This window comes from Artemia sp. Qi Xiang Cuo, chromosome 14 (genome assembly GCF_049724085.1).
Source record: "Artemia sp. Qi Xiang Cuo chromosome 14, ASM4972408v1, whole genome shotgun sequence".
Taxonomy (NCBI): Eukaryota; Metazoa; Arthropoda; class Branchiopoda; order Anostraca; family Artemiidae; genus Artemia; species Artemia sp. Qi Xiang Cuo.
The window spans coordinates 33,481,273-33,506,373 of record NC_142807.1 but is presented as its reverse complement, the minus strand read 5'-3'; the positions used below and the strand labels follow the sequence as shown (position 1 = coordinate 33,506,373).

Sequence of the window (25,101 nt, the reverse complement as noted above, 5' to 3'; positions counted from 1 at the left end):
AGTGTTACCCATCAAATGCTACGAGTCTAAGAAAAGTTGTCTGATTTTGGAAAATGAGGTGAGACCCTCCCCCCTAAAAGTCAAAGAATCTCAATGAAAACCACACCATCAGATTCAGCATATCAGAGAACCCTACTGCCAAGGGGTCAAGCTCCTATCTGCAAAAATGTAGAATTTTCTATTTTTGCCAGAAGAATGATCACGGATGCGTGTTTATTTGTTGTTGTTTTTTTTCCCAGAGGTGATCGTATCGAGCCAGTGGCCCTAGAATGTCAGGAGAGGACTCATTCAAACGGAAATATTGGAGGTAAAAATGATGTCATTTCACTTGTTGATAGATAAGTCTACAACTCGCCCATCCGTCCATACATCCATCTTAGTCCAGTACGCCCGCCTTTGGAGCGTGCCCTAGGCCCCCTCTCACGCACTTTCTTCCCAAAGTCGTCCGATCAAAATTTTTAGATAGATAGCCATTTTGTTCAGCATAGTTGAAAGGCCTAGTAACTATGCCTTCAGAGATAACATATCCCCCCCACAGCCCCTGGGGAAAAGCCTAAGCTATAAAACTTGCCCATTCTTTACGTATAATATTTGTTCTTGGGAAGTATGCATACATTTTTGGGGTGGCGGGGGAGAGTTTTCTGCTGGGGGGGGATTCACAACAGGGAGAATTTTCTATTGGGGGGATTCTCCCAGGGAGAATTTTCCACGGGGAGGGAAGTTTCCAGTGGCTGAACTTTTCAAGAAAATTTTACACTGGGGGAATTTGCCAGAATTTCTATAGGAAATTCTTTTTATGTCTTGCTTTCTCTTTGCCGAGATGTTAAGGATAATTGTCAGGGGTAAATTTTCACTGGTATTGAATTGTGTGAAGGATATTTCCGTTGGAGGGGATTTTTTCCGGGGGAGTGAAGCCAGATTTTCTGGCATTATTTTCAAAATCAATCAGAAATTAAGTAAAAAACAAGTTTTTTTCAACTCAAAATAATGAGCAACATTAAAACTTAAAACGAACAGAAATTGGTACTTGTATGATAAACCCCCTACTGCTCTCAAGTTGTTCGTTCATTGACGCATTATAGAACCGGTTTTGTTTTTCGTTAGTTTCTTTCAGCTTAGCGTGAGACAAGACAAAGAAGTGACAGAATACATGGAAAAAATTTAATTTGGGCTATATATTTGTACATTAGGGGGTGGGGGTAAAGCATTTGGACAGTGAGTAGTTAGAAAACAATTCTTACTACATAATATGCAGAATAAATGTACCTAATACATTAGGCAAGCAGACCTGCTATACTTTAACCCCACTCCCCTAATGTGCAAATATATAGCCCAAATTTGTTTCTAAAGTATTCTATTTTTGTCTTACTTTGGTATATTTCATTACGATTGAGCGTCAGAGAAACACATTAGAAGAACATTAGGTAGGGGGTATTTCCATACAAGTGCCCAGAAATTATTATGTATATGAGGGGGGTTGCTACCTCCTCAACACTTCGCTCTTTATGCTAAAGTTTGAATTGTGTCCCAATTATTTAAGAACTGTCTCCTGAAACTAAAGAGTCGTTTAATTAGTACAATAAGAAGCTTTTTAAAAGTACTAAAAACTTTAGCGTGAAGAGCGAGGTGTTGAAGAGGGGGCAACCCCCTCACATACGTAATAATTTCTGTTCCTCTTAAGTTTTAATTTTGTTCGTTACTTTAAGTTGAAAATACTTGTTTTTTTTTACGTAATCGCAATATAGCTTGTAATTTTAGCAACTAACAAATAATTTTTCTTCTAATTCTTCTACTATTTAAAAGCAAAGAATTGCTATTAATTGAAAATTTGTGGATTAACTTCCTAACATAATTCACATACAAATGACACAAACTAACATTAACCAAATTTTGCGCTTTTGTATAATATCACATTGTATTTCTCTTAGATAGGCAACAATTTCATTAGAAGGTTGGACAAGGAAGTAAGTCAATAGATTATAAGTGAAGAGATCAACTTCAGTTTCAGGTTTATCGAAACCCATTAATTTATTTCACATTACTTCAATTTGATAGGCCTTTTTGAACTGTGAGTAGTCTAAAAAACTTCTGAAGTGATTTCTAGAAATTCATTTCTTTCAAATTCTATTTAATTGACAGAACTTTAAATTTTAAAACGAAAAAGCTTCCCTTTTTGAACTTAACAGTATAAAATTCAAACATACATACAAATTAAAAATGTTAAAATCATTAGACATACATTTTAGTTGTTTCTTTGAAAGGTTTCCTGGTCTTTCTTCAGAACAATATCCTCTATACCCGAAAAATAAGGGTGTGCATCTTGTAGTTTTTTCATCTGTTATTCTTCCAAAGGAATAATAGTTTCTTCTGAGTAGTACATCCTTATTAAAGAGCAGTGTTGTCCAGCTTTTTGAATGTGATGAAAAAAATCTTTGAAAGCAGTTCATGGTGTCAAGTTTAATTAAGCTGAAATATTTAGAACACAGTTTAAGCATCAGAAATAGAAATACACATATCATTTCATCAAGAGATTAAGGGGTCAGTTAGTCCACTCATAGTTGTAACAAGTGGCTTCAGAGGCTAAGCAAGTCCACCCTTCAATTCAAAAATGTATTAGGCCTATGTCCAGTATGCACACAGGCTATAAAGAACCAACTGTCCCAGTATCATGGCTTTAAGAACGGAACTACCAGGAACTACTTTATGTATAACATTATAGCTTCTAGAAGCATGTCCTTAGAACAGATTATAAAAATTTTCTTTGCTTCAAGCTAATACCTCTTACTTAAGGGATTTTATATTTTCATGTTCATATATGCTACATTAAGGATGGTGTAAGGTGTAGGATAGGATGCAGTAAAGATACAAAAAGTAGAATAGCAAAGATGATGGGAGTTTTGAGCAGTTGAAAAGATTTTGAAGAAACAGGGAAATAAGTCCTTAAGCTAAGAGGTTGACACTAGAACCCATGGTTCAAGCTATGCAAGAGCATGATTTGGGGGGCATGGAGTCAAGGCGGTAGAGCATGCGCAGCTTTGTTGGCCTCAGCTGGCTTGGTTCTCCAGTCACTTGTTAGTATAGTAGTAATAATATTTTGGCTAGTGATATAATCTCTTTTGGTAAGGTTTAAAGACTAAATCATGATTAAAGAGCAGGAGAGAAAGTTTTTTGCATTTACAGAACAAACCCTTCAACCATAGGATTCACTATCTAATTCAATACTAAAAAAGTGCTTGAGGATTTCCAACCCTTTAGACTACAAAGGTTTGAACCAGTCAAAAGTCGAATTCAAGGACTTGTTTGCCCAAGTTAAACTCCTCCCAGGCATAAAGTAAGTGATATTAGCAGCAGCTATCTACTACTTACCTCATTCTATATTGAATGATACTTCAGTACTTTTAGAAGGGCCAAGATGTGGCAATATTTGACAATGTCTGATGCAAGGTTAATAGACTAGAAACAATTTTTGCTCTTCACCAAAAGATCAAAACCATAGAAGACGATTTATAACAAAAGAGGTTGTTGTTTTTATTCAATTTCCACTTCGTCTGTTTTTAATACTCTTTGTGCTAACATATAGGGTAACCTGAATGTAGATGATCTAATTAAACTTCTTACTTACCAACCAGTGCTTGTTTGGAGGAGTTTATTGCAGGTTTTGATGAGTCTGTGAGGCTTGTTTCTGCTACTAGAATGGATTTATTTTTGTATGGGGGATTTTAACTTTAATATTTTAGATCTTTCAGGTGATAATTTGGAATTCTTTGATTATATGGTTTTGAATGATCTTTACCCTTTAAATTGTATACCTACTCAAATTTATAGTCAATTTGCAATGCTAATTGACAATCTTTTTATGGGACATAGTTATTTGAGCCAATGCCACTCTGACATGATGCTTCACCCAGGCTCAGATCATCTCCCAGTAGTTGCTCACATAACTTGTCTTAAAATAGGATGCATTCCCAGCAAAGATAATACTCATCAAGTGGGACTCTGTCCTGGAGATCGCTGGAAATTCTTCTCTAGCCTATGATCAATTTATGTCTATTTTTCAACAGGTTTATGATAAAACATGCCCATTGCAACTGGTTAAAAAAAAGAAGGACGACCCTTAGAAACTGTGGAGTATGAAAGAAATAATAGACATGATAAACAAAAGGAATATGCTGTATGAGCAATCCCTAAATAGTCAGGATGATGCAGATTTTGTGGAGTTTAAGAGAGTTGCAAATAAGGTGAATAGCATGAGAAGACAGGCAAAGAAGAAATATTATGAACACAAGTTCACATATCATAAGGGATATACTAAATATTAAACAAGAAAAACGGGTTTTAAATTCTATAAAGCAGTGAATACAAACACTTAATTAAACAAAAATACTCCAAATATTTTGGCCCCACATCCAGGAGCCTTTCTCAATGGAAAAAAAAATGAAACAAAAAAAAGTTCTTTTTTAAAAAACCTTTACTTACATCAACATAAAAATATACTAAACAAACAAAAGAAAAAACATAAATAAATAGGAAAACAAAACTCACATATTAAATAAACACTTCCATTCACTGGCGTATAAACAAAATCGAATGTTTATATTGATTGGAACACACCTTCTCACAGTATATAAATGGAAATCTATCAAAAAATGAAAATATATTTATACTTAAACTAAAACAATAAAGTTCAGCTAACCCCCGGCCCATAACCCCTAATTAGATCTCACAAGTTTATCACCCATTGTTTGAATTATAAATTGAACGGATTCTTTTGCTTGCAAGCTTAGCTGCAGTTCGTTTACCTTTCCCAGCATTTAACCCAGTCTGACCTTTGTCCGCAAGGTCATCTTTCGTATCAGAACTATTATTAAAATCAGTATTGGTTGAAAATCTTACCTGCTTTTTAAGTAAACTATTATAAATCGAATTGATCCTAAAATCCCCTTCATCTCTATTGATACTAATACCCCCATATATTATCTTTTTTATTTCTATAATTTCTCTGAAGCTTTGTAAAAGTCCTACAGACGTATCTACTATTTTTGTTTGATCAAATAAAATACTGTGATGAGAAAAATTATGAAGATATTCTACAACAGCTGACTCCAACGTCTCTGGTGTTTTATTTTGTTTTAGAGCGTGATCTATTGCGTTCCCATGCTACTGGTGCCTATTTTCTAAGATCTGTTGTGTTATTCCCACATAAAATTTACCACGCAAGTATAGAATTTTACATACTCCCTTTCGTAAATTTCTCAGTAACTTGTCTTTCTCCGAACTTAACAAAGAGCTTGTAGTTTGTCCTGATTTAAATGTTATTTTTATATTATGTTTTTTTTTAATTATCATGATAATTCTTTTGACAATATTGGGATAAAAGGTAAAGTTATTTAATTTTTCTCTTGATTTGACCGATCTTCTTTTAATATTTCTGGTTCCATCAACTTTTTTTTTCTTTTTTCAATTATTTGAGAAATCATATTTTCCGGATAGCCATTACCAAGTAGAATATCTTTAATAAAAATTAATCAATTGCTTATGTATTATGGTGATGCTAGTTTTAATACCCTATCTATTAAAGAAATAGACAAACCCCTTATTACCTGGATCGGATGATTTGATGCGAAAGACAAGTAACGATTGTTATTAGTCGGTTTACGGTAAATTGAAAACGCTAGTTCGTTATTATTTCTATGGATCAAAATATCTAGAAACGGTAACTTATTCTCTGTTTCCTTTTCAATTGTAAAACTTAATTCTTCTCCCAGATTATTTAAATGTTCCAAAAAACCTCCAATTTGTGATGCCCCGCAATTCCAAATAACTAAAATATCATCCATATATCTGCCTCAAAATTTAGGTTTTAAAAAATATGTTTCTATAGCTAAATTTTCTACATACTCTACATAAATATTTGCTAATAATGAACTTATAGGCCCTCTCATTTCCAAACCCCTTATTTGATGGCAAAAATTATCTCTAAACGTGAAGTAATTAGTATACCTGCTAGTTATTCTGACTAAATTTAATATAGTTTCCAGTTCAATTCCCGAAGATAATTCTTCTATCTCATTTTTACGTTCCTCAAGTTTTTTGGATAAAATACAAAACGATTCATCAAAAGGAATATACGTATACATGGATTTTATATCAAAACTGAACAATCTAGATTCTTCTGATATTTCTACACTTATGATATCTTTTAAAAATTCCGAGTTTCTTATATAAGAATCTTGGAGATATAATAAAGGTAAAAATCGAAAAATGGGCAGCAATGACACTTAAACCTTTATTATATCTCCAAGATTCGTATATAAAAAACTCGGAATTTTTAAAAGATATTGTAAGTGTAGAAATATCAGAAGAATCTAGATTGTTCAGTTTTCATATAAAATCCATGTATACGTATATTCCTTTTGATAAATCGTTTAGAATTTTATCCCAAAAACTTGAGGAACGTAAAAATGAGATAGAAGAATTATCTTCAGGAATTGAACTGGAAACTATATTAAATTTAGTCAGAATAATTAGCAGGTATACTAATTACTTCATGTTTAGAGATAATTTTTACCATCAAACTAGGGGATTGGCAATGGTAGGGCCTTTAAGTCTGGTGTTAGCAAATATTTATGAAGAGTATGGAGAAAATTTAGCCATAGAATCATATTTTTTTAAACCTAAATTTTGGTGCAGATATATGTATGATGTTTTAGTTGTTTGGAAGTATGGGGAATCGCATATTGAAGGTTTTTCGAAACATTTGAATAAATTGGGAGAAAAATTAAGTTTTACAATTGAAAAGGAAACCGAGAATAAGTTACCGTTTCTAGATATTTTGATCCATAGAAATAATAACGAACTAGCGTTTTCAATTTACCGTAAACCGACTAATAACAACCGTTACTTGTCTTTCGCATCAAATCATCCGATCCAGGTAAAAAGGGATGTGGTTATTTCTTTAGTTGATATGGTATTAAAATTAGCCTAACCAAAATACATAAGCAATGGACTAATTTTTATTAAGGGTATTGTAGTAGGTAATGGATATCTAAAAAATATGATTTCTCAAATAATTGAAAAAAGTTGACGGAACCAAAAATATTAGAAGAAGAAGGGTCAAATCAAGAAACAAATTATATAACTTTGCCTTTTGTCCCAATATTGTCACAAAAATTAGGAAGAGAATTAAAAAACAAAAAATAAATGCAGCATTTAAATCAGGACAAACTATAAGCTCTTTGTTAAATAAAGGGATAAACAAGGTACCGAGAAATATGTAAAAGGGAGTGTACAAAATTCCATGCTCTTGTGGTGAATGGTATGTGGGAAGAACACAACAGATGTTGGAATAGGCTACAGCATCAAAGAATGCTATAGATTGCTCTCTAAAACAAATTCTAAAACTGAAAACGTTTGAGTTAGCTGTTGCAGAACAATTTTATAATTTTCCTCATCACAGTATTTTATTTGATCAAACAAAAATAGTAGATACGTCTGTAGGACTTTTACAAAGCTTCAGGGAAATTATAGAAATAAAAAAGATAATATATGGGGGTATTAGCATCAATAGAGATGAAGGGGATTTTAGGATCAATTCGATTTATAATAGTTTAATTAAAAAACAGGTAAAATTTTCAACCAGTACTGATTTTAATAATAGTTCTGATACGAAAGATGACCTTGCGGACTAAGGTCAGACTGGGTTAAATGCTGGGAGAGGTAAACGAACTGCAGCTAAGCTTGCAAGCAAACGAATCTGTTCAATTTATAATTCAAACATTGGGTGATGAACTTGTGAGATCTAATTAGGGGTTATGGGCCGGAGTTAGCTGACTTTTATTGTTTTAGTTTAAGAATAAATATATTTTCATTTTTTGATAGATTTCCATTTATATACTGTGAGAAGGCGTGTTCCAATCAATATAAACATTCGATTTTGTTTATACGCCAGTGAATGGAAGTGTTTATTTAATATGTGAGTTTTGTTTTTCCTATTTATTTATATTTTTTCTTTTGTTTGTTTAGTATGTTTTTATGTTGATGTAAGTTAAGGTTTTTTTTAAAAAGAACTTTTTTTTTGTTTCATTTTTTTTTTTAGTTGAGAAAGGCTCCCGGATGTGGGGCCGAAATATTCGGAGTATTTTTGCTTAATTAAGTGTTTGTATTCACTGCTTTATAGAAATTAAAACCTGTTTTTCTTGTTTAATTTTTTGTAAATGGAAAAGCAGTGTGGTCTAAGAAATTATGGAGATACTAAATCGACATGGCAAGTCATTAATAAGTTTTAGGGAATTCTGAAAAGTAGCCAGTCACCTTGCATGGATATTAATGGAAATTCTGTGAGTAATAGAAATGTTGTAGCAAATCATTTTGGCCAATTTTATTCTCATATTGGCTCATCAATTCAGGAAAGTGTAAAGCATGACAGGAAAAAATTTCTTAGTGAAGAATTTGTTGACTTTTGTGGTGACAATCTGGAGTTCCAGTTTGAAAAATGCACAACTGAAGAAGTGATGAAAATAGTGAAAAGCAAAAGATCGAATTAGGCTGGGATTGATGGTGTGAATCTGACAATTTTTAAGGCTGTAATGATGTATATATTACCATGTATACTCCATATCATCAACTTGTAACTGGAGACAGGGACCTTCCAGAAGCTTTAAAGCAAGCTAAAGTTATTCCCTTTATAAAGGGGATGTCAGGTTAGATTCTGGAAACTGGAGACCAATCTTGATACTGGCATTATTCTCAAATTTACTGGAGAAACAGATTCACCAATGCTTATATGACCATCTCACGAAATGTTGTCTTTTAAGTGAAACCCAATTCGGTTTTTGGAAAGGTCGTTCAACTAGTGATGTTGCCAGTCATCTTGTTGATTTTGTAAATAATTCTTTTAAAAGGATGAGATTCCACTAATAATTTTTTAAAGCATTTGATAGGGTACATTTTAAAATTTTACTGTGAAGATTAGAATGTTTAGGCATTAAAGGAGTAAGTTTAAAGTGGTCTGAAATCTATTTGTGTGGAAAGTAATGATTGATGATATTTCTTCTTTGCTGTATTGGGTGTCTTGTGGCGTGCCACATGAATTGGTCCTTGATCCACTTCTCTACTTAGTTTATGTAGATAGCATGAGGTTTTACATTCCAGATTGTTGCCTAAAATCATTTGCTCATGACACTGTGGTTATGTTTCCAAGTGGTTGTTTCGACAGTTTTTTGTTGAAAGTCAGTAGTGTGTTGAGAAGTTTCTATGTTTTTACTAGTTTGAGTTTATTATCAGTAAGTGTTGCCAAGACTAATTTTATATTGTATTCTAGAGTAGACAAGCCCCATGATATTGATGGAGGAATTTTTTTTTAAATAAGCCTGTTGTGTAAGTTCAATAAATATGTTATTTGAGTTTTTATATTGATTGTAATCTATCATGGAAACATAACAGTGATGTAGTTGCACCAAAGGTTGCCCATGGCCTTGGTGCAATTTGACACTTTAAGAATTTTTTACCTTTAACAGTATTATTGTTATTAATACCATGCTTTGATTCACCATTATGGTTCATATGGATGTATGTTGTGGTCAAGCAATTTCTATACAAATTTTAAATGGGTTCAGATCCTTCAGAATAAAGCAATACATTGTATTGGAGGCTACATAGAAGGTGTCACTGACATTTCTTCAACAAATTACAAGTGCTCAATGTAGGACAGTTGAATGACTACCAGTTAGGAATTTTTGTAAACTAATGTTGGAATTCTGTAAGTCCTGAGGTTTTTCATGACTCTTTTAGCAACAATAGGTCACTACATAGTTATGAGACTTGTCATGCTGATAATTATGTTGTGCCACATAGAAGTGGAACCGGGGCTAGTTTCCCTACTGGACTTTCAGGGTCCCATGTATGGAACTCCATGCCAGAGAGCATTTGGGTGGCTGAGCCCCTTGGGTTATTTAAAAGAAATTTAAAAAAAAATATTTATTGGTTTATAGTTTTTATCTATTTATTATTATTGTTAAATCATTATTGTTATGGTAGAATGGTTGATGAGAGATTGGTTATAGTTCTTATTTTGGTTATCTAATTTACTTATTTTTATTTATTTAATTTTTTTAGCATGATTAATTATTTGTTTAAAAAAAATGTATGTAGCCACCCTGTTGCAAGTACTTTTTTGTATCAATTTTGGGTGGTTATTAATAATGATATGGTTATTGGTTATTAAGGTTATTATTGGTTATAAGGTTATTGTTGTGTTTTTGTTTGTAAATAAAAAATTGAATTGAAAAATTAAAATAGTATCCATGAGTATCCTTAACGAGGAGCCCAACAATTAAGGTAATACCATTTTTGCACATATTCTTACATACAAAAAAAAACTGAGCCTTGGATATCTTACAAGGAGGCTAAAAATCAGGCATCAAAACTGCTTTATTCTCAGAGAAAATGGTACAATTACCCAGTTATTTCAGTCACAAACTCCTTAAACAACTTTGAAAATGTTTGTATGGAAATACACCTATGGTCTAATACTTCATCAATTATATTTGTTGCTAAAACTCCTTTTTATGATCTAGAATTTTACCTCAGCTGAGGTCTTCAATAGTATGTAGATTTAAAAATAATTAAAACCCCCTGGTCTTGAAGACTTTGCGAATACCTTGATTTCAAGTTTAATTAAAATTTTGTCAAAGTCCTTGTCTCACTAATTCATTATTCAGTTGCAACAAGATTGTATCCATTCTTATAGAGAAAAGTGTGTTCATTTCAGTTTTTAAATAAACTCATTACTTTTCAAAGAAAAACAACATTTAAAAAAATCTAATTTAAATGTATTTTAAAAATTATATAGCATTTGTACATATTAATAACAGTAATATCAACTAATCAGCTTTGTCAAGCATTAATAGAAATTTGGAAGTAATAGTCATGGCAGGAGCAGTTTTGGTAAAAGTAGGTGTACTGAGATTAGACTAAATCTGGTAGAATTAATCCTGGTTGGGGTGTTTGCAGCAAAAGTAGCTATATTGGGAGTAGTCAGGATAGGATTTCTTATTTTATGGTATCATCATAGTAGGTGTTGTTGCATTATGGGTAGTTATAACAGTAGAGCATGATGCTTTCTACAAAGCTAGAATTTTAAATCTGCATAATCTAAGTCTAGGAGTTTACTTCCCTATTTGATTCTATTCTGTCATTACTTAAAAAAACTTTTTCCACAAAATAAGTTTTTCAAAGAAAAGTAAAGAACTCCATTAAACCAAAAATGAGCAAAAATAAAATCAAATAATCTACCAAGCATGAAAATACCACTAATCAGTATAGATAAATAAATGAAACCCGAAACGAACGGAAATTACAATAAATAATCAATTCAAACTCAAAACGAGCAGAAATTAAAAGCTCAAAACCCCCTATGCCCTCCCAAGGTAAGAACATAATTTGCACTTTACTGAAAAAATATAAATGTTTTTACTTTTATACCTTTAATAAATAAAATAATATTAACATTTTGATAACTAAATATGAGTATATTTTTTTATTAAACTGACAATGTACATTCATTTATATTTTTTTTTAAGTAAAGTGCAAATTATGTTTTGGCCTTGGGAAGGCATAGGGGTTTTGAGCAAAACTTATGTTAATTTCTGCTTGTTTTGAATTTGACTTGGTTATTTAATGTAATTTCTGTTCATTTTGGGTTTCATTTATTTATCAATGCTGATTTGTGATAGTTTCATGCTTGGTCGATTTTGTTATTTTATTTTTGCTCATTTTTTGTGGAAAAAGTTTTTTTTTTTAATTAATTTCTGTTCGTTTTATATTGACATAGTCTTTTCAGAGAAAAAGAAAATAATACTTTAAATCTTTTTGTTTTTTTTTAAGAATTTATAGTTTGGCCTGCTATTTGAATGCTGGAGAAAAATTTTCAGCAATTTTTAACAACATACACCCTCTTAAAAATCTGAACACAAATAGTAGTGCTTAATTTAGTTTCATACCTCCTCTAGTTGACCTGAAATGGAAAACTTGATACCATTCGCAAAAAAATCTGTTTACTTTCTTTGATATCTAGGATACATTTACGCTATTTTGATTTGGTTAAATCTTAAGAGCAGAAGCAGCCCCAAAAGTTTGAACATAATACCCTCAGTCGTTCTTGAGATACAGCTGAGATGCCTTATTGGGAATTAGGATTAACACAAGTGCATTTTGATTTAATTTTATGGCAACATTTAGTTTTTAAACATAAAGTCAAATGGGAGGGTGATTAGTTTCCCTCCAATCAATTTTGACTATTAAAAAGGGCATCAGCCCTTTCTATTTTCAATCGAAAGAGCCCTTTTCGAAGTTCCTACAACAACACCTTTGATACAAAGTGCCCTGGTCTAAACAACAACAACAACAAAAAATAATACATCAATCTTTACTATAAAAATGTCAAGCCTTCCAATCACTTTCGACTATTAAAAAGGGCACTAGGCCTTTTGATTTCCAATCGAATGAGCCCTTCTTGAGTTTCTACAACAACACTTCCTATAAACACCTTATATGCCCCCAGGGCATAAATTAAAACCCTTACCCTAAGGGCTGTGAGGGTGGTTGTCATCCTCTAAGACCTAATTTCCATAACTTTCAACTACGTTAAACAAAATAGCTATCTCAAAATTTTGATTGGATGGGTCTGGGAAAATGGTGGGCGTCAGAGGGGTGTTAGTCTTTCTCCAATCACTTTCAACTATTAAAAAAAGCACTAGCCCTTTCCATTTCCAATCAAATGAGCCCTTTTGAAGTTTCTACGAAAATGTTTTCTATAAACCCTCAGACGTCCCAAGAGCATAACTTCCCCCACTTGCTCGGATGGATGGGGGGGGGTTGTCGTACACAAACACAAACTTTACAGAACTTCCTACTATATTGAATAAAATCTTCAACTGAAAAATTGTATTGAGTTTGTTTGGGGGAACAGTGGGCGTGAGAGGGGGGTTAGTTACCGTCCAATCACTTTCGACTATTAAAAAGGGCACTAGCCCTCTCAATTTCAAATTGAATGAGTCCCTTTTGAAGTTTTAATGACAACTCCATCATTAAAAACCTTATATGCCCCCAGGGCATGAATTACAACCTTTGCCTTGGGGACTCTACGGGGTATGTCATCCTTCAATACACAATTTCCAAAACTTTCAACTACATTGAACAAAATGGCTATCTCTAAACTTTAATTGAACGTGTTTGGGGAAATAGTGGGCGTGAAAGGGGGGTTAATTACTCTCCACTCACTTTTGACTATTAAAAAGGGCAGTTTCAATTTCCAATCAAATGAGCCCCTTTTGAAGTTTCTACAACAACTTTCTATATAAACCTTATATGCCCCCAGGGCATAACTTACAGCCCTTTCACTGAAGGCTCTGATGGGGTTATAATCCTAAAAGACCTAATTTCCAGAACTTTAAACTAAGTTGACCATACTGGCTATCTCAAAATTTAGATTGGATGTGTTGGGGGAAATGTTGAGCATCACAGGGGGGTTACCTGCCTTTCAATTTCTTTTGACTATTAAAAGGGCAGTAGTCCTTTCAATTTCCAATTGAATGAGCCCTTTTTGATGTTTTTTCAAACATTGCTTTCTATAAAAACCTTACATGCTCTAAGGGCATAACTTACACTCCGTGCCCTGAGGGTTGTGGGGGGGGGGATGGGTTGTCATCCTGAAAGACCTAATTTCCAAAACTTTCAACTATGTTGAATAAAAGGGCTATCTAAAAACTTTGTTTGGCGGTATTGGGGGGAAAGGTGGGCATGCGCGGGAGGTGAGTTGCCCTTACATCTCTTTTGACTATTAAAAAGAGCACTGGCCCTTTTAATTTCCAATCGAATGAGCACTTTTTAAAGTTTCTACAACAAAGATTTCAATAAAAACCTTATATGTCCCCAGGGCATAACTTATAACCCTTGCCCTGAAGACTGTGGGGGGAGTGTCCTGCTTAAAGGTATAATTTCCTGAACTTTAAACTGCGTGGAACAAAATTGCTATCTAAAAACTTTGATTGGATATGTTTGGGGAAATGGTGGGCATGGAAGGGGTGTTAGTTGCCTTCCAATCACTTTCGACTATTAAAAAGGGCACAAGCCATTTCAATTTCCAACCAAATGAGCCCTTTTTACAGTTTCTATGACGACGCGTTCTATAAATACCTTATATGCCCCCAGGTTATAACTTGCAACCCTTGCCCTTAGGGCTGTGGAGGAGTGTCCTCCTCAAAAATATAATTTCTATCCGGAAATCCACAACACTGAACAAAATGGCTATCTAAAAATTTTGATTGGTTGTGTTTGGGGAAAAGGTGGGCAAGAGAGGGGGGCTTGTTGCCCTCAAATCACTTTTGACTATTAAAATGGGCACTAGACCTTTGAATTTACAATTGGATGAGCCCTTTTTCAAGTTTCTACAACAAAGATTTCAATAAAAACTTATGTGCCCCCAGGGCATAACTTATAACCCTTGCCCTGAAGACTCTGTGGGGAGTGTCCTGCTCAAAGGTATAATTTCCTGAACCTCAACTGCGTGGAACAAAATGGATATCTCAAAATTTTGATTGGATATGTTTGGGGAAATGGTGGGCGTGGAAGGGTTGTTAGTTGCCCTCCAATTACTTTAAACCATTAAAAAGGGTACTAGCCATTTCAATTTGTAATCGAATGAACCCTTTTTGAAGTTTCTACAAAAACGTGTTCTGTAAAAACTTTATATGCCCACAGGGCATAACTTACAACCCTTGTCCTGAGGGCTGTGAGGAGTGGTGGTCATCCTCAGAGACCTAATTTCCAGAACTTAAAACTATGTTGAATAAAATGGCTATCTCAAAATTTTGATTGGATGTGTTTGGGGAAAAGGTGGGCAAAAGAGGGTGTTAGTTGCCCTTAAATCACTTTTGACTATTAAAAAGGGCACTAAACCTTTGAATTTACAACTGGATGAGCCATTTTTCAAGTTTCTACAACAAAGATTTCAATAAAAACTTATATGGCCCCGGGGCATAACTTATAACCCTTGCCCTGAAGACTGTGTGGGGAGTGTCCTGCTCAAAGGTATAATTTCCTGAACCTTAACTGCATGGAACAAAATGCCTATCTCAAAATTTTGATTGGGTGTGTCTGGGGAAATGGTGGGCATGGAAGGGGTGTTGGTTGCCTTCCAATTACTTTCAACTATTAAAAAGGGCAGTAGCCCTTTGAATTTCCAATTGAATGAGCCTTTTTTGAAGTTTCTACAACAACTCCCTTCTATAAGAACCTTATATGCCCCCAGGGCATAACTTACAACCCTTGCCCTGAAGGGTGTGGGGGAGTTTCCTCCTCAAAAAAATAATTGCTTTCTGGAAATCAACTATGCTGAACAAAATGGCTATCTCAAAATTTTGATTAGATGCGTTTGGGGGAATGATAGGTATGACCTTTTTTGAAGTTTCTACAACAATGCCTTCTATAAAAACGTTGTAAGTTATGCCCCCAGGGCATAACTTATAACCATTGGCGTGAAGGCTGTGGGTGAGTGTCCTCCTCAAAAAGATAATTTCTATGTGGAAATCAACTACTCTGAACAAAGTGGCTATCTCAAAATTTTGATTGGATGTGTTTTGGGAAATGGTGGGCATGGAAGGGATGTTAGTTGCCTTCCAATCACTTTCAACTATTAAAAAGGGCACAAGCCACTCCAAATTTCAAATGAATGAGCCCTTTTCAAAGTTTCTATGACAACTTCTTCAATATAAAGTGCCCTGCTCTAAAAGAAAAAAATGATAAATGATACATTGTGCCAACATTGTTTTTATGCCCTGACTCTGGGGGTTGTGGGGGAGTGTCCTGCTCAACAACATATTTTCTATCCGGACATCAACTATGCTGAACAAAATGGCTATCTCAAAATTTTGATTGGATGTGTTTGGGGGAATGATGGGCATGGGGGGGCTAGTTGTCCTCCAATCACTTTTGACTATTAAATTATCCACAATTTTTAAATTTTAAATCAGCATAATCTAAGTCTAGGAGTTTACTTCCCTATTTGATTCTATTCTGTCATTACTTAAAAAAACTTTTTCCACAAAATAAGTTTTTCAAAGAAAAGTAAAGAACTCCATTAAACCAAAAATGAGCAAAAATAAAATCAAATAATCTACCAAGCATGAAAATACCACTAATCAGTATAGATAAATAAATGAAACCCGAAACGAACGGAAATTACAATAAATAATCAATTCAAACTCAAAACGAGCAGAAATTAACATGACTAGGGCTCAAAACCCCCTATGCCCTCCCAAGGTAAGAACATAATTTGCACTTTACTGAAAAAATATAAATGTTTTTACTTTTATAACTTTAATAAATCAAATAATATTAACATTTTGATAACTAAATATGAGTATATTTTTTTTATTAAACTGACAATGTACATTCATTTGTATTTTTTTTTAAGTAAAGCGCAAATTATGTTTTGGCCTTGGGAAGGCATAGGGGGTTTGAGCAAAACTTATGTTAATTTCTGCTTGTTTTGAATTTGACTTGGTTATTTATTGTAATTTCTGTTCATTTTGGGTTTCATTTATTTATCAATGCTGATTTGTGGTAGTTTCATGCTTGGTCGATTTTTTTATTTTATTTTTGCTCATTTTTTGTGGAAAATTTTTTTTTTTTAATTAATTTCTGTTCGTTTTATATTGACATACTCTTTTGAGAGAAAAAGAAAATAATACTTTAAATCTTTTGTTTTTTTAAGAATTCATAGTTTGGCCTGCTATTTGAATGCTGGAGAAAAATTTTCAGCCATTTTTAACAGCTTACACCCTCATAAAAATCTGGACACAAATAGTAAAGTTTAATTTAGTTTCATACATCTTCTAGCTGGCCTGAAATGGAAAACTTGATACCATTCGCAAAAAAATCTGTTTACTTTCTTTGATAGCTTGGATACATTTACGCTATTTTGATTTGGTTAAATCTTAAGAGCAGAAGCAGCCCCAAAAGTTTGAACACATAATACCCTCAGTCGTTCTTGAGATACTGCTGAAATGCCTTATTGGGAATTAGGATTAACACAAGTGCATTTTGATTTAATTTTATGGCAACATTTAGTTTTTAAACATAAAGTCAAATGGGAGGGTGATTAATTTCCCTCCAATCACTTTTGACTATTAAAAAGGGCATCAGCCCTTTCTATTTTCAATCGAAAGAGCCCTTTTCGAAGTTCCTACAACAACACCTTTGATACAAAGTGCCCTGGTCTAAACAACAACAACAACAAAAAATAATACATCGATCATTACTATAAAAATGTCAAGCCTTCCAATCACTTTCGACTATTAAAAAGGGCACTAGGACTTTCGATATTCAATCAAATGAGCCCTTTTTGAGATTCTACGACAAACCTTCCTATAAACACCTTATATGCCCCCAGGGCATAAATTACAACTCTTACCCTAAGGGCTGTGAGGGCGGTTGTCATCCTCTAGGACCTAATTCCCAAAATTTTCAATTACGTTAAACAAAATAGCTATCTCAAAATTTTGATTGGATGGGTCTGGGACAATGGTGGGCTTGAGAGGGGCGTTAGTATTTCTCCAATCATTTTCAACTATTAAAACAGGCACTAGCCCTTTCAATTTCCAATCAAACGAGCCCTTTTGAAATTTCTACAAAAATGCTTTCAATAAAAATCTTATATGCCCCAAGGGCATAACTTACAACCCTTGCCCTGAGAGCTGGGGGGGGGGGTTGTCATCCTCAAAGACCTAAATTTCAGAACTTTCAACTACGTTGAAGAAAATTGCTATCTCAAAATTTTGATTAGATGTGTTTGGGGGAACAGTGGGCGTGAGAGGGGGGTTAGTTACCCTGCAATCACTTTCAATTATTAAAAAGGGCACTAGCCCTCTCAATTTCCAATTGGACGAGCCCCTTTTGAAGTTTTTACGATAACTCTATCATTAAAAACCTTATATGCCCCCAGGGCATAACTTACAAACTTTGCCCTGGGGACTCTGGGGGGTATTTCATCCTTAAATACACAATTTCCAGAACTTTCAACTACATTGAACAAAATGGCTATCTCTAAACTTTAATTGAACGTGTTTGGGGAAACAGTGGGCGTCAGAGGGGGGTTAATTACTCTCCACTCACTTTCGACTATTAAAAAGGGCAGTTTCAATTTACAATCAAATGAGCCCCTTTTGAAGTTTCTACAACAACTTTCTATATAAACCTTATATGCCCCCAGGGCATAACTTACAGCCCTTTCACTGAAGGCTCTGATGGGGTTATAATCCTAAAAGACCTAACTTCCAGTATTTTCGAATACGTTGAATAAAATGCATATCTCAAAATTATGATTGGATTCGTTTGGGGAAATGATGGGTTTGATAGGGGGCTAGTAATCACTTTCAACTATTAAAAGGGCACTAGTCCTTTCAATTTTCAGTTGAATGAGCCCTTTTTGAGGATTTTACAACATCGCCTTCTATAAAAAACTTATAGGCTCCAAGGGCATAACTTACAATCCTGGCCCTGACGGTTGTGGGGGGGGGGATGGGTTGTGATCCTTAAAGAAGTAATTTCCACAAATTTCAACAATGTAGAACAAACGGGCTATTGACAAATGTTGAGTGGCGGTGTTGGGGGGAAAGGTGGGCTTGCGAGGGGGGTTAGTTGCCCTCAAATCACTTTTGACTATTAAAAACAGCACTAGCCCTTTTAATTTCCAATTGAATGAGCCCTTTTTCAAGTTTCTACAACCAAGATTTCAATAAAAACCTTATATGCCCCCAGGACATAATTTATAACCCTTGCCCTGAAGACTATGATTTCCTGAACTTTAAACTGCATGGAACAAAATGGCTGTCTAAAAATTTTTATTGGATATGTTTGGGGAAATGGTGGGCATGGAAGGGGTGTTAGTTGCCTTCCAATCAATTTCGAATATTAAAAAGGGCACAAGCCATTTCAATTTCCAACCAAATGAGCCCTTTTTACAGTTTCTATGACGACGCGTTCTATAAATACCTTATATGCCCCCAAGTTATAACTTACAACCCTTGCCCTTAGGGCTGTGGAGGAGTGTCCTCCTCAAAAATATAATTTCTATCTGGAAATCCACAACACTGAACAAAATGGCTATCTAAAAATTTTGATTGGTTGTGTTTGGGGAAAAGGTGGGCAAGAGAGGGGCTTGTTGCCCTCAAATCACTTTTGACTATTAAAAAGGGCACTAGACCTTTGAATTTACAACTGGATGAGCCCTTTTTCAAGTTTCTACAACAAAGATTTCAATAAAAACTTACATGCCCCCAGGGCATAACTTATAACCCTTGCCCTGAAGACTATGTGGGGAGTGTCCTGCTCAAAGGTATAATTTCCTGAACCTCAACTGCATGGAACAAAATGGCTATCTCAAAATTTTTATTGGATGTGTTTGGGGAAATGGTGGGCATGGAAGGGGTTTTGGTTGCCTTCCAATTACTTTCTACTATTAAAAAGGGCACTAGCCATTTCAATTTCTAATCAAGTGAACCCTTTTTGAAGTTTCTACAACAACATGTTCTGTAAAAACTTTATATGCCCCCAGGGCATAACTTACAACCTTTTCCTGAGGGCTGTGAGGGGGGTGGTCATTCTCAAAGACTTAATTTACAGAACTTAAAACTATGTTGAATAAAATGGCTATCTCAAAAGTTTGATTGGATGTGTTTGGGGAAAAGGTGGGCATGAGAGGGGGGCTTAGTTGCCCTCAAATCATTTTTGACTATTAAAAAGGGCACTAAACCTTTGAATTTACAACTGGATGAGCCATTTTTCAAGTTTCTACAACAAAGATTTCAATAAAAACTTATAAGGCCCCAGAGCATAACTTATAACCCTTGCCCTGAAGACTGTGTGGGGAGTGTCCTGCTCAAAGGTATAATTTCCTGAACCTTAACTGCATGGAACAAAATGGCTATCTCAAAATTTTGATTGGGTGTGTCTGGGGAAATGGTGGGCATGGAAGGGGTGTTGGTTGCCTTCCAATTACTTTCAACTATTAAAAAGGGCAGTAGCCCTTTGAATTTCCAATTGAATGAGCCTTTTTTGAAGTTTCTACAACAACTCCCTTCTATAAGAACCTTATATGCCCCCAGGGCATAACTTACAACCCTTGCCCTGAAGGGTGTGGGGGAGTTCCCTCCTCAAAAAAATAATTGCTTTCTGGAAATCAACTATGCTGAACAAAATGGCTATCTCAAAATTTTGATTGGATGCGTTTGGGGGAATGATAGGTATGACCTTTTTTGAAGTTTCTACAACAATGCCTTCTATAAAAACGTTGTAAGTTATGCCCCCAGGGCATAACTTATAACCATTGGCGTGAAGGCTGTGGGTGAGTGTCTTCCTCAAAAAGATAATTTCTATGTGGAAATCAACTACTCTGAACAAAGTGGCTATCTCAAAATTTTGATTGGATGTGTTTTGGTAAATGGTGGGCGTGGAAGGGGTGTTAGTTGACTTCCAATCACTTTCAAATATTAAAAAGGGCACAAGCCACTCCAATTTCCAATTGAATAAGCCCGTTTCAAAGTTTCTACGACAACTTCTTCAATATGAAGTGCCCTGCTCTAAAAGAAAAAAAAAATAATACATTGTGACAACTTTGTTTTTATGCCCTGACTCTGGGGGTTGTGGGGAAGTGTCCTCCTCAAAAACATATTTTCTATCTGGACATCAACTATGCTGAACAAAATGGCTATCTCAAAATTTTGATTGGATGTGTTTGGGGGAATGATGGGCATGGGGGGGCTAGTTGTCCTCCAAACCCTTTTGACTATTAAAAAGGGCACTAGCCCTTTGAATTTCCACTTGAATGAACCTTTTACGAAGTTTCTACAACAATGCCTTCAATAAAAAAACCTTAGATGCCTCCAGGGCATAACTTAAAACCCTTGCCCCAAGGGTTGTGGGGGGAGTGTCCTCCTCAAAACATATTTTTTATCTGGAAATTGACTACCCTGAACAAAATGGGTATCTCAAAATTTTGATTGGATGTGTGGGGAGGGGGGGGGGCTAGTTGCCCTCCAATCATTTTTGATTATTAAAAAGGGCACTAGCCACTCCAATTTCCAATTGAATGAGCCCTTTTCAAAGTTTCTATGACAACCCCATCAATAAAAAGAGCCTGGGTATGGAGGAAAAATAACAATACATTGTGCCCACATCATTCTTTACTTAGGCAGCACAATTTTGCTGCCTATGATATACCCTTTGCTGTGTTCCTTTGGACAAAGTCCATCAAAATGATCCAAATAAATAGGGATTGAAAACAACCCTGCTTCACTCCTGATTAAATATCAAACTAGATACAGACCACATTTCCAACCTTAAACAAAGCAATATTGTTCTTATACATAGCACTAATAATTTTAATAAATATATCTGGTATACCATACAAGGATACAACCTTCACTAAATCTTTGGTAAGGGTCTACAATAGCAGCTCTTTAGAAGGAGACAATCTAGAACAAAAAGTTTGTCAGTTTTGCTGTCATGTCAATTTTGAGGGATTTCAGATTCTATTTAAAAATTCCAGGAAATTTATTTTCAAAATAATATTTTACTGTTAGGACTAATGAAAATAGTAATTACCATTCCTGAATCAGCAACAAATGGCAGATTTTTGTCCCATTACATCTTTTTGGAAACATATTTTGGTACTCTTCTGAAACACAGGACACACAAAAGAAAGACCACATCAAAATCTCAAAGCCAGTATTGATAAACAGGTTTTCATGGCATAGTGAGATGTTGCTCACTCTGTGACAAAGATTTAAATATCAGATTTTTTGGGGTTTAGGGGGACTTAAAGGTAGTTAGGTTAGGTTACGTATTTAATATATGCTATGCTTTACCCTACCCTCCCCAATGTGCAAATATATAGCCTAAATTTGTTCATAAACTATTATATTTTCATTCTATTTTTTTTTATTTCATTAGCATTAACCAAACTTCACTTCTTTCATGTATCCTGTATTTCAGAAGAGTAGGCAACCCACATTTTTAAACTGTTGGTTACTATTGCCTGTTTTGAACCACTTTAGCCTATTTAAGGGTTCAAAATAGAATTTTGAGCCCTTCTGGCTCAAAATGGATGCCTGAAATACCTCAAGATTTTGAAGGGTTCTAGTCTCTTTCTAAGAATTCATGCAAATTTGTTTTCATAATATCCTAAGCCTAACACTTTGCTATTAAGAATTCCCAAATAAAAATAATAATTACCATTCTGAATCAACTACAAATTGCATTTTTTTTCACAATCTAATTTTTAGAAACATAGCCTATTTTCAAACTTTTGGTTACTATGGGCTGCTTTAGCCCTTTAAGAGCATCATAAAAATGCATCAAGTAATGCAATCACCTTCATCATAGCCTAGATAATTATATTGTCACCTTATATAATCCTATTATCAGCTATAAATTTACCACTAAATTCGGTAAAATTCTACTTTAGTTACTTTTACCTATATTGGAAAGGGGTGAGGTTAGGAAACTGAAACTTTTAGGGATGGGTCTGCAGGCTAAAATATGTCCTGGGAAGGTATTTTGAAGTACTTATCTCCGCTCCTTCTCCCTCTAGAGGATCCTGAAATTTGCCTACATGACAGGTGAATACCTATTGAAATTTTGACAAAACAAAATTTTACCTTAATTTCCTGTTACAAGATTCTTTTTCTCTGGCTTTAGTTCTGAAAATGCAATTCCTGTTATTTGAGTAGTATTTTAAGCCATATCAATGTTGATTTTCCAAATTTAGGAAATGTATTTGCATATCTTTAAAACTCTATAAATCAGGATTGAGCAAAGTTGTGAAGCTGAAAACAATTTTGTTGGACTTCATTTTAAGCAGAAGATCTATTTTACAAGGTTTCACTTTTATAACACACAGATTTTTAAAGGTCATCAAAGGTCAGGACCCTCTAGAGGGAGAAGGAGTGGGGGTAGGTACTTCAAAATACCTTCCCAGGACATACTTTAGCCTATAGATCTATCCCTGAAAATTTCATTTTCCTAACCAAACTCCTTTCCAAGATAGCCAGAAGTAGCTAAAGTAGAATTTTACCCTAAATTCTGCTGTCAGCTACAAATTTACCATATTCACCTTATAATAAAGCTCCAGCTAAGTCAGTACTGCAGGAAATATGGGTTGAGCCAAACAAGAATATATAATAATATTATAGACAACTCTTGATTCTTCACTCTTTAATAATAATTAAAATAGGCCTACTCAATATTTAGTTATAACAACATATTCAATTCAAGACTAAATTTCCCACTGAAAGATAGCCTAGGTCAAATTTTCATGCTTTTGAAAGTTCGAAAACTTTGCTGCACGTCAGTTGTTATTTTTATTTTAACCATAGACTTTGGACGGTAAGGTGACAGATTTCGACCTTTTGTGCGGATTGAGATTATAGGTTCGTTTTATGGGTTTTATTTCGTTTTTATTTAAATTATGTATGAATTGCCGAAGAAAACAATATCATCCTGAAAAAGAAATTCACACCAAGAAAAGTAAATAAAATAGCCAATTTTTAAGCTACATGCTAGTTGCAAAATGTATTACACCTTTCGCCTTCAAAATAAGTTAGTTGCCGTAAAATGAGCTAATGTGACAATAGAACGCACAAGTAAATAGTTTCGGCCTAACAGCTTTTCATTCTTCTTTCAAATCTACAGAAAGAACGAAAGAGTATGGGTAGCTTATATGATGAAATATTTATTGTTACTTATGGTTACCACCTAATGGCCTCAATTCACAAATAAAAAAAAAGAAAGTATAATGTATTTGTCAAAATCGAGGGGAAAGGGGAGACTTGTCTTTTTTCAATTTTTCCATAAAAATACCAAAAACGGTATATTTCAATAAAAATTGAGATTATAGTTTCGTTTTATGGCTTTTATTTAGTTTTTATTTAAATCATGTATGAATTGCCAAAGAAAGCAATGTCATCCCGAAAAAGAAATTCACACCAAGAAAAAGTAAAAAAAAATAGTAAATTGTCAAGCTACAGGCTAGTTGCAAAATACAATAACCAATTTATATATTCCTAATTAACACTTGTTTCTAAAGGTTTGTTAGTGCACACTAAGTGGTTGTAGACTTTTGTAAACAAAGAGTGAAATATCTTAGGCCGAACTGGCCAGCCGTGACAAAAAACCAACAGAGAGAAAAATCTCAATAAAAAAAAAAACAACAAACGAGGCTGTGGCCAGCACCACTGTTGAATGTATCACTAACGTTTTCTAGTGTTTAGCATTACATACGTGTTTGGTCTTGGAAGACTGGAGTAGCCAGAATGGCTGAAAACAATAAAAAAAAGTCGGCCAATCGGCCAATTTTACAAACAGTCTTTGTGGGCTATTTCTTCTTTTAAATGATCTGAACGTGTCACGAGTTACGATTCTGTATTTGCTGTGTTGTCTTGGCAAACAGTAGTACTAGTCAAAGTAGAAATTAACATGAGTAGGTCTGACAACCTCTACACCTTCTGTAAGCCAGAACATAGTTTGTTTTCACTTTTTAACTTTAATAAATAAAAAATTATTAAGACGTTAAGGGATAAATATCAGTAAATTTTTATTAAAATGACAATTTGTATTTTTTTCGATCATTGTACAAATTATGTTCTGGCCTTCAGAAGACATGAGGGTTGTTAGCCTTATTCATGTTAATTTTTGCTTGTTTTGAGTTTGACTTGGTTATTCATTGTAATTTCTGTTCGCTTTGGGTTTTATTTATTCCTTAATAGTCATTTATGGTTGTTTTACGCTTGGTAAATTATTAATTTTATTTCTATTCATTTTTGTTTTAATGGAGTTCTTTACTTTTCTTTGAAAAACTTATTTTGCAGAAAATGTTTTTTTAAAATTAATTTATGTTTTTTTTACATTTTCTTTTTCATGGATAAAGAAAGTAATATTTTATATCTTTTCGTTTTTTTTCTGTAAGAATTCATAGTTTGACTTGCTATTTGTATATTGAAGAACCTTTACAGCGATTTTTAACAACACACCTTTTTGAAAATATTG

General features: G+C 34.2%; 1 protein-coding gene across 3 annotated transcripts in view; it reads right to left on the bottom strand.

The window, feature by feature from the left end:
- RsfS312 (ribosomal silencing factor RsfS-like protein, 312) overlaps positions 1 to 23,406 on the bottom strand; it is a 34,250-nt gene extending 10,844 nt beyond the window's left edge. The window contains exons 1-2 of one of the 3 annotated variants that reach the window (XM_089100733.1): positions 23,297 to 23,406; positions 2,240 to 2,466 (exon numbers count right to left, since the gene is read on the bottom strand). In XM_089100733.1, coding sequence (XP_088956859.1) covers positions 2,240 to 2,447 — 208 coding nt within the window. In that variant the 5' untranslated portion in view covers positions 2,448 to 2,466; positions 23,297 to 23,406. Of the gene's footprint in view, positions 1 to 2,239; positions 2,467 to 23,170 lie in introns of all 3 variants that reach the window. The other 2 variants (XM_089100734.1, XM_089100735.1) reach the window with 2 other exon arrangements.
- Between the last annotated feature and the right edge of the window lie 1,695 nt (positions 23,407 to 25,101).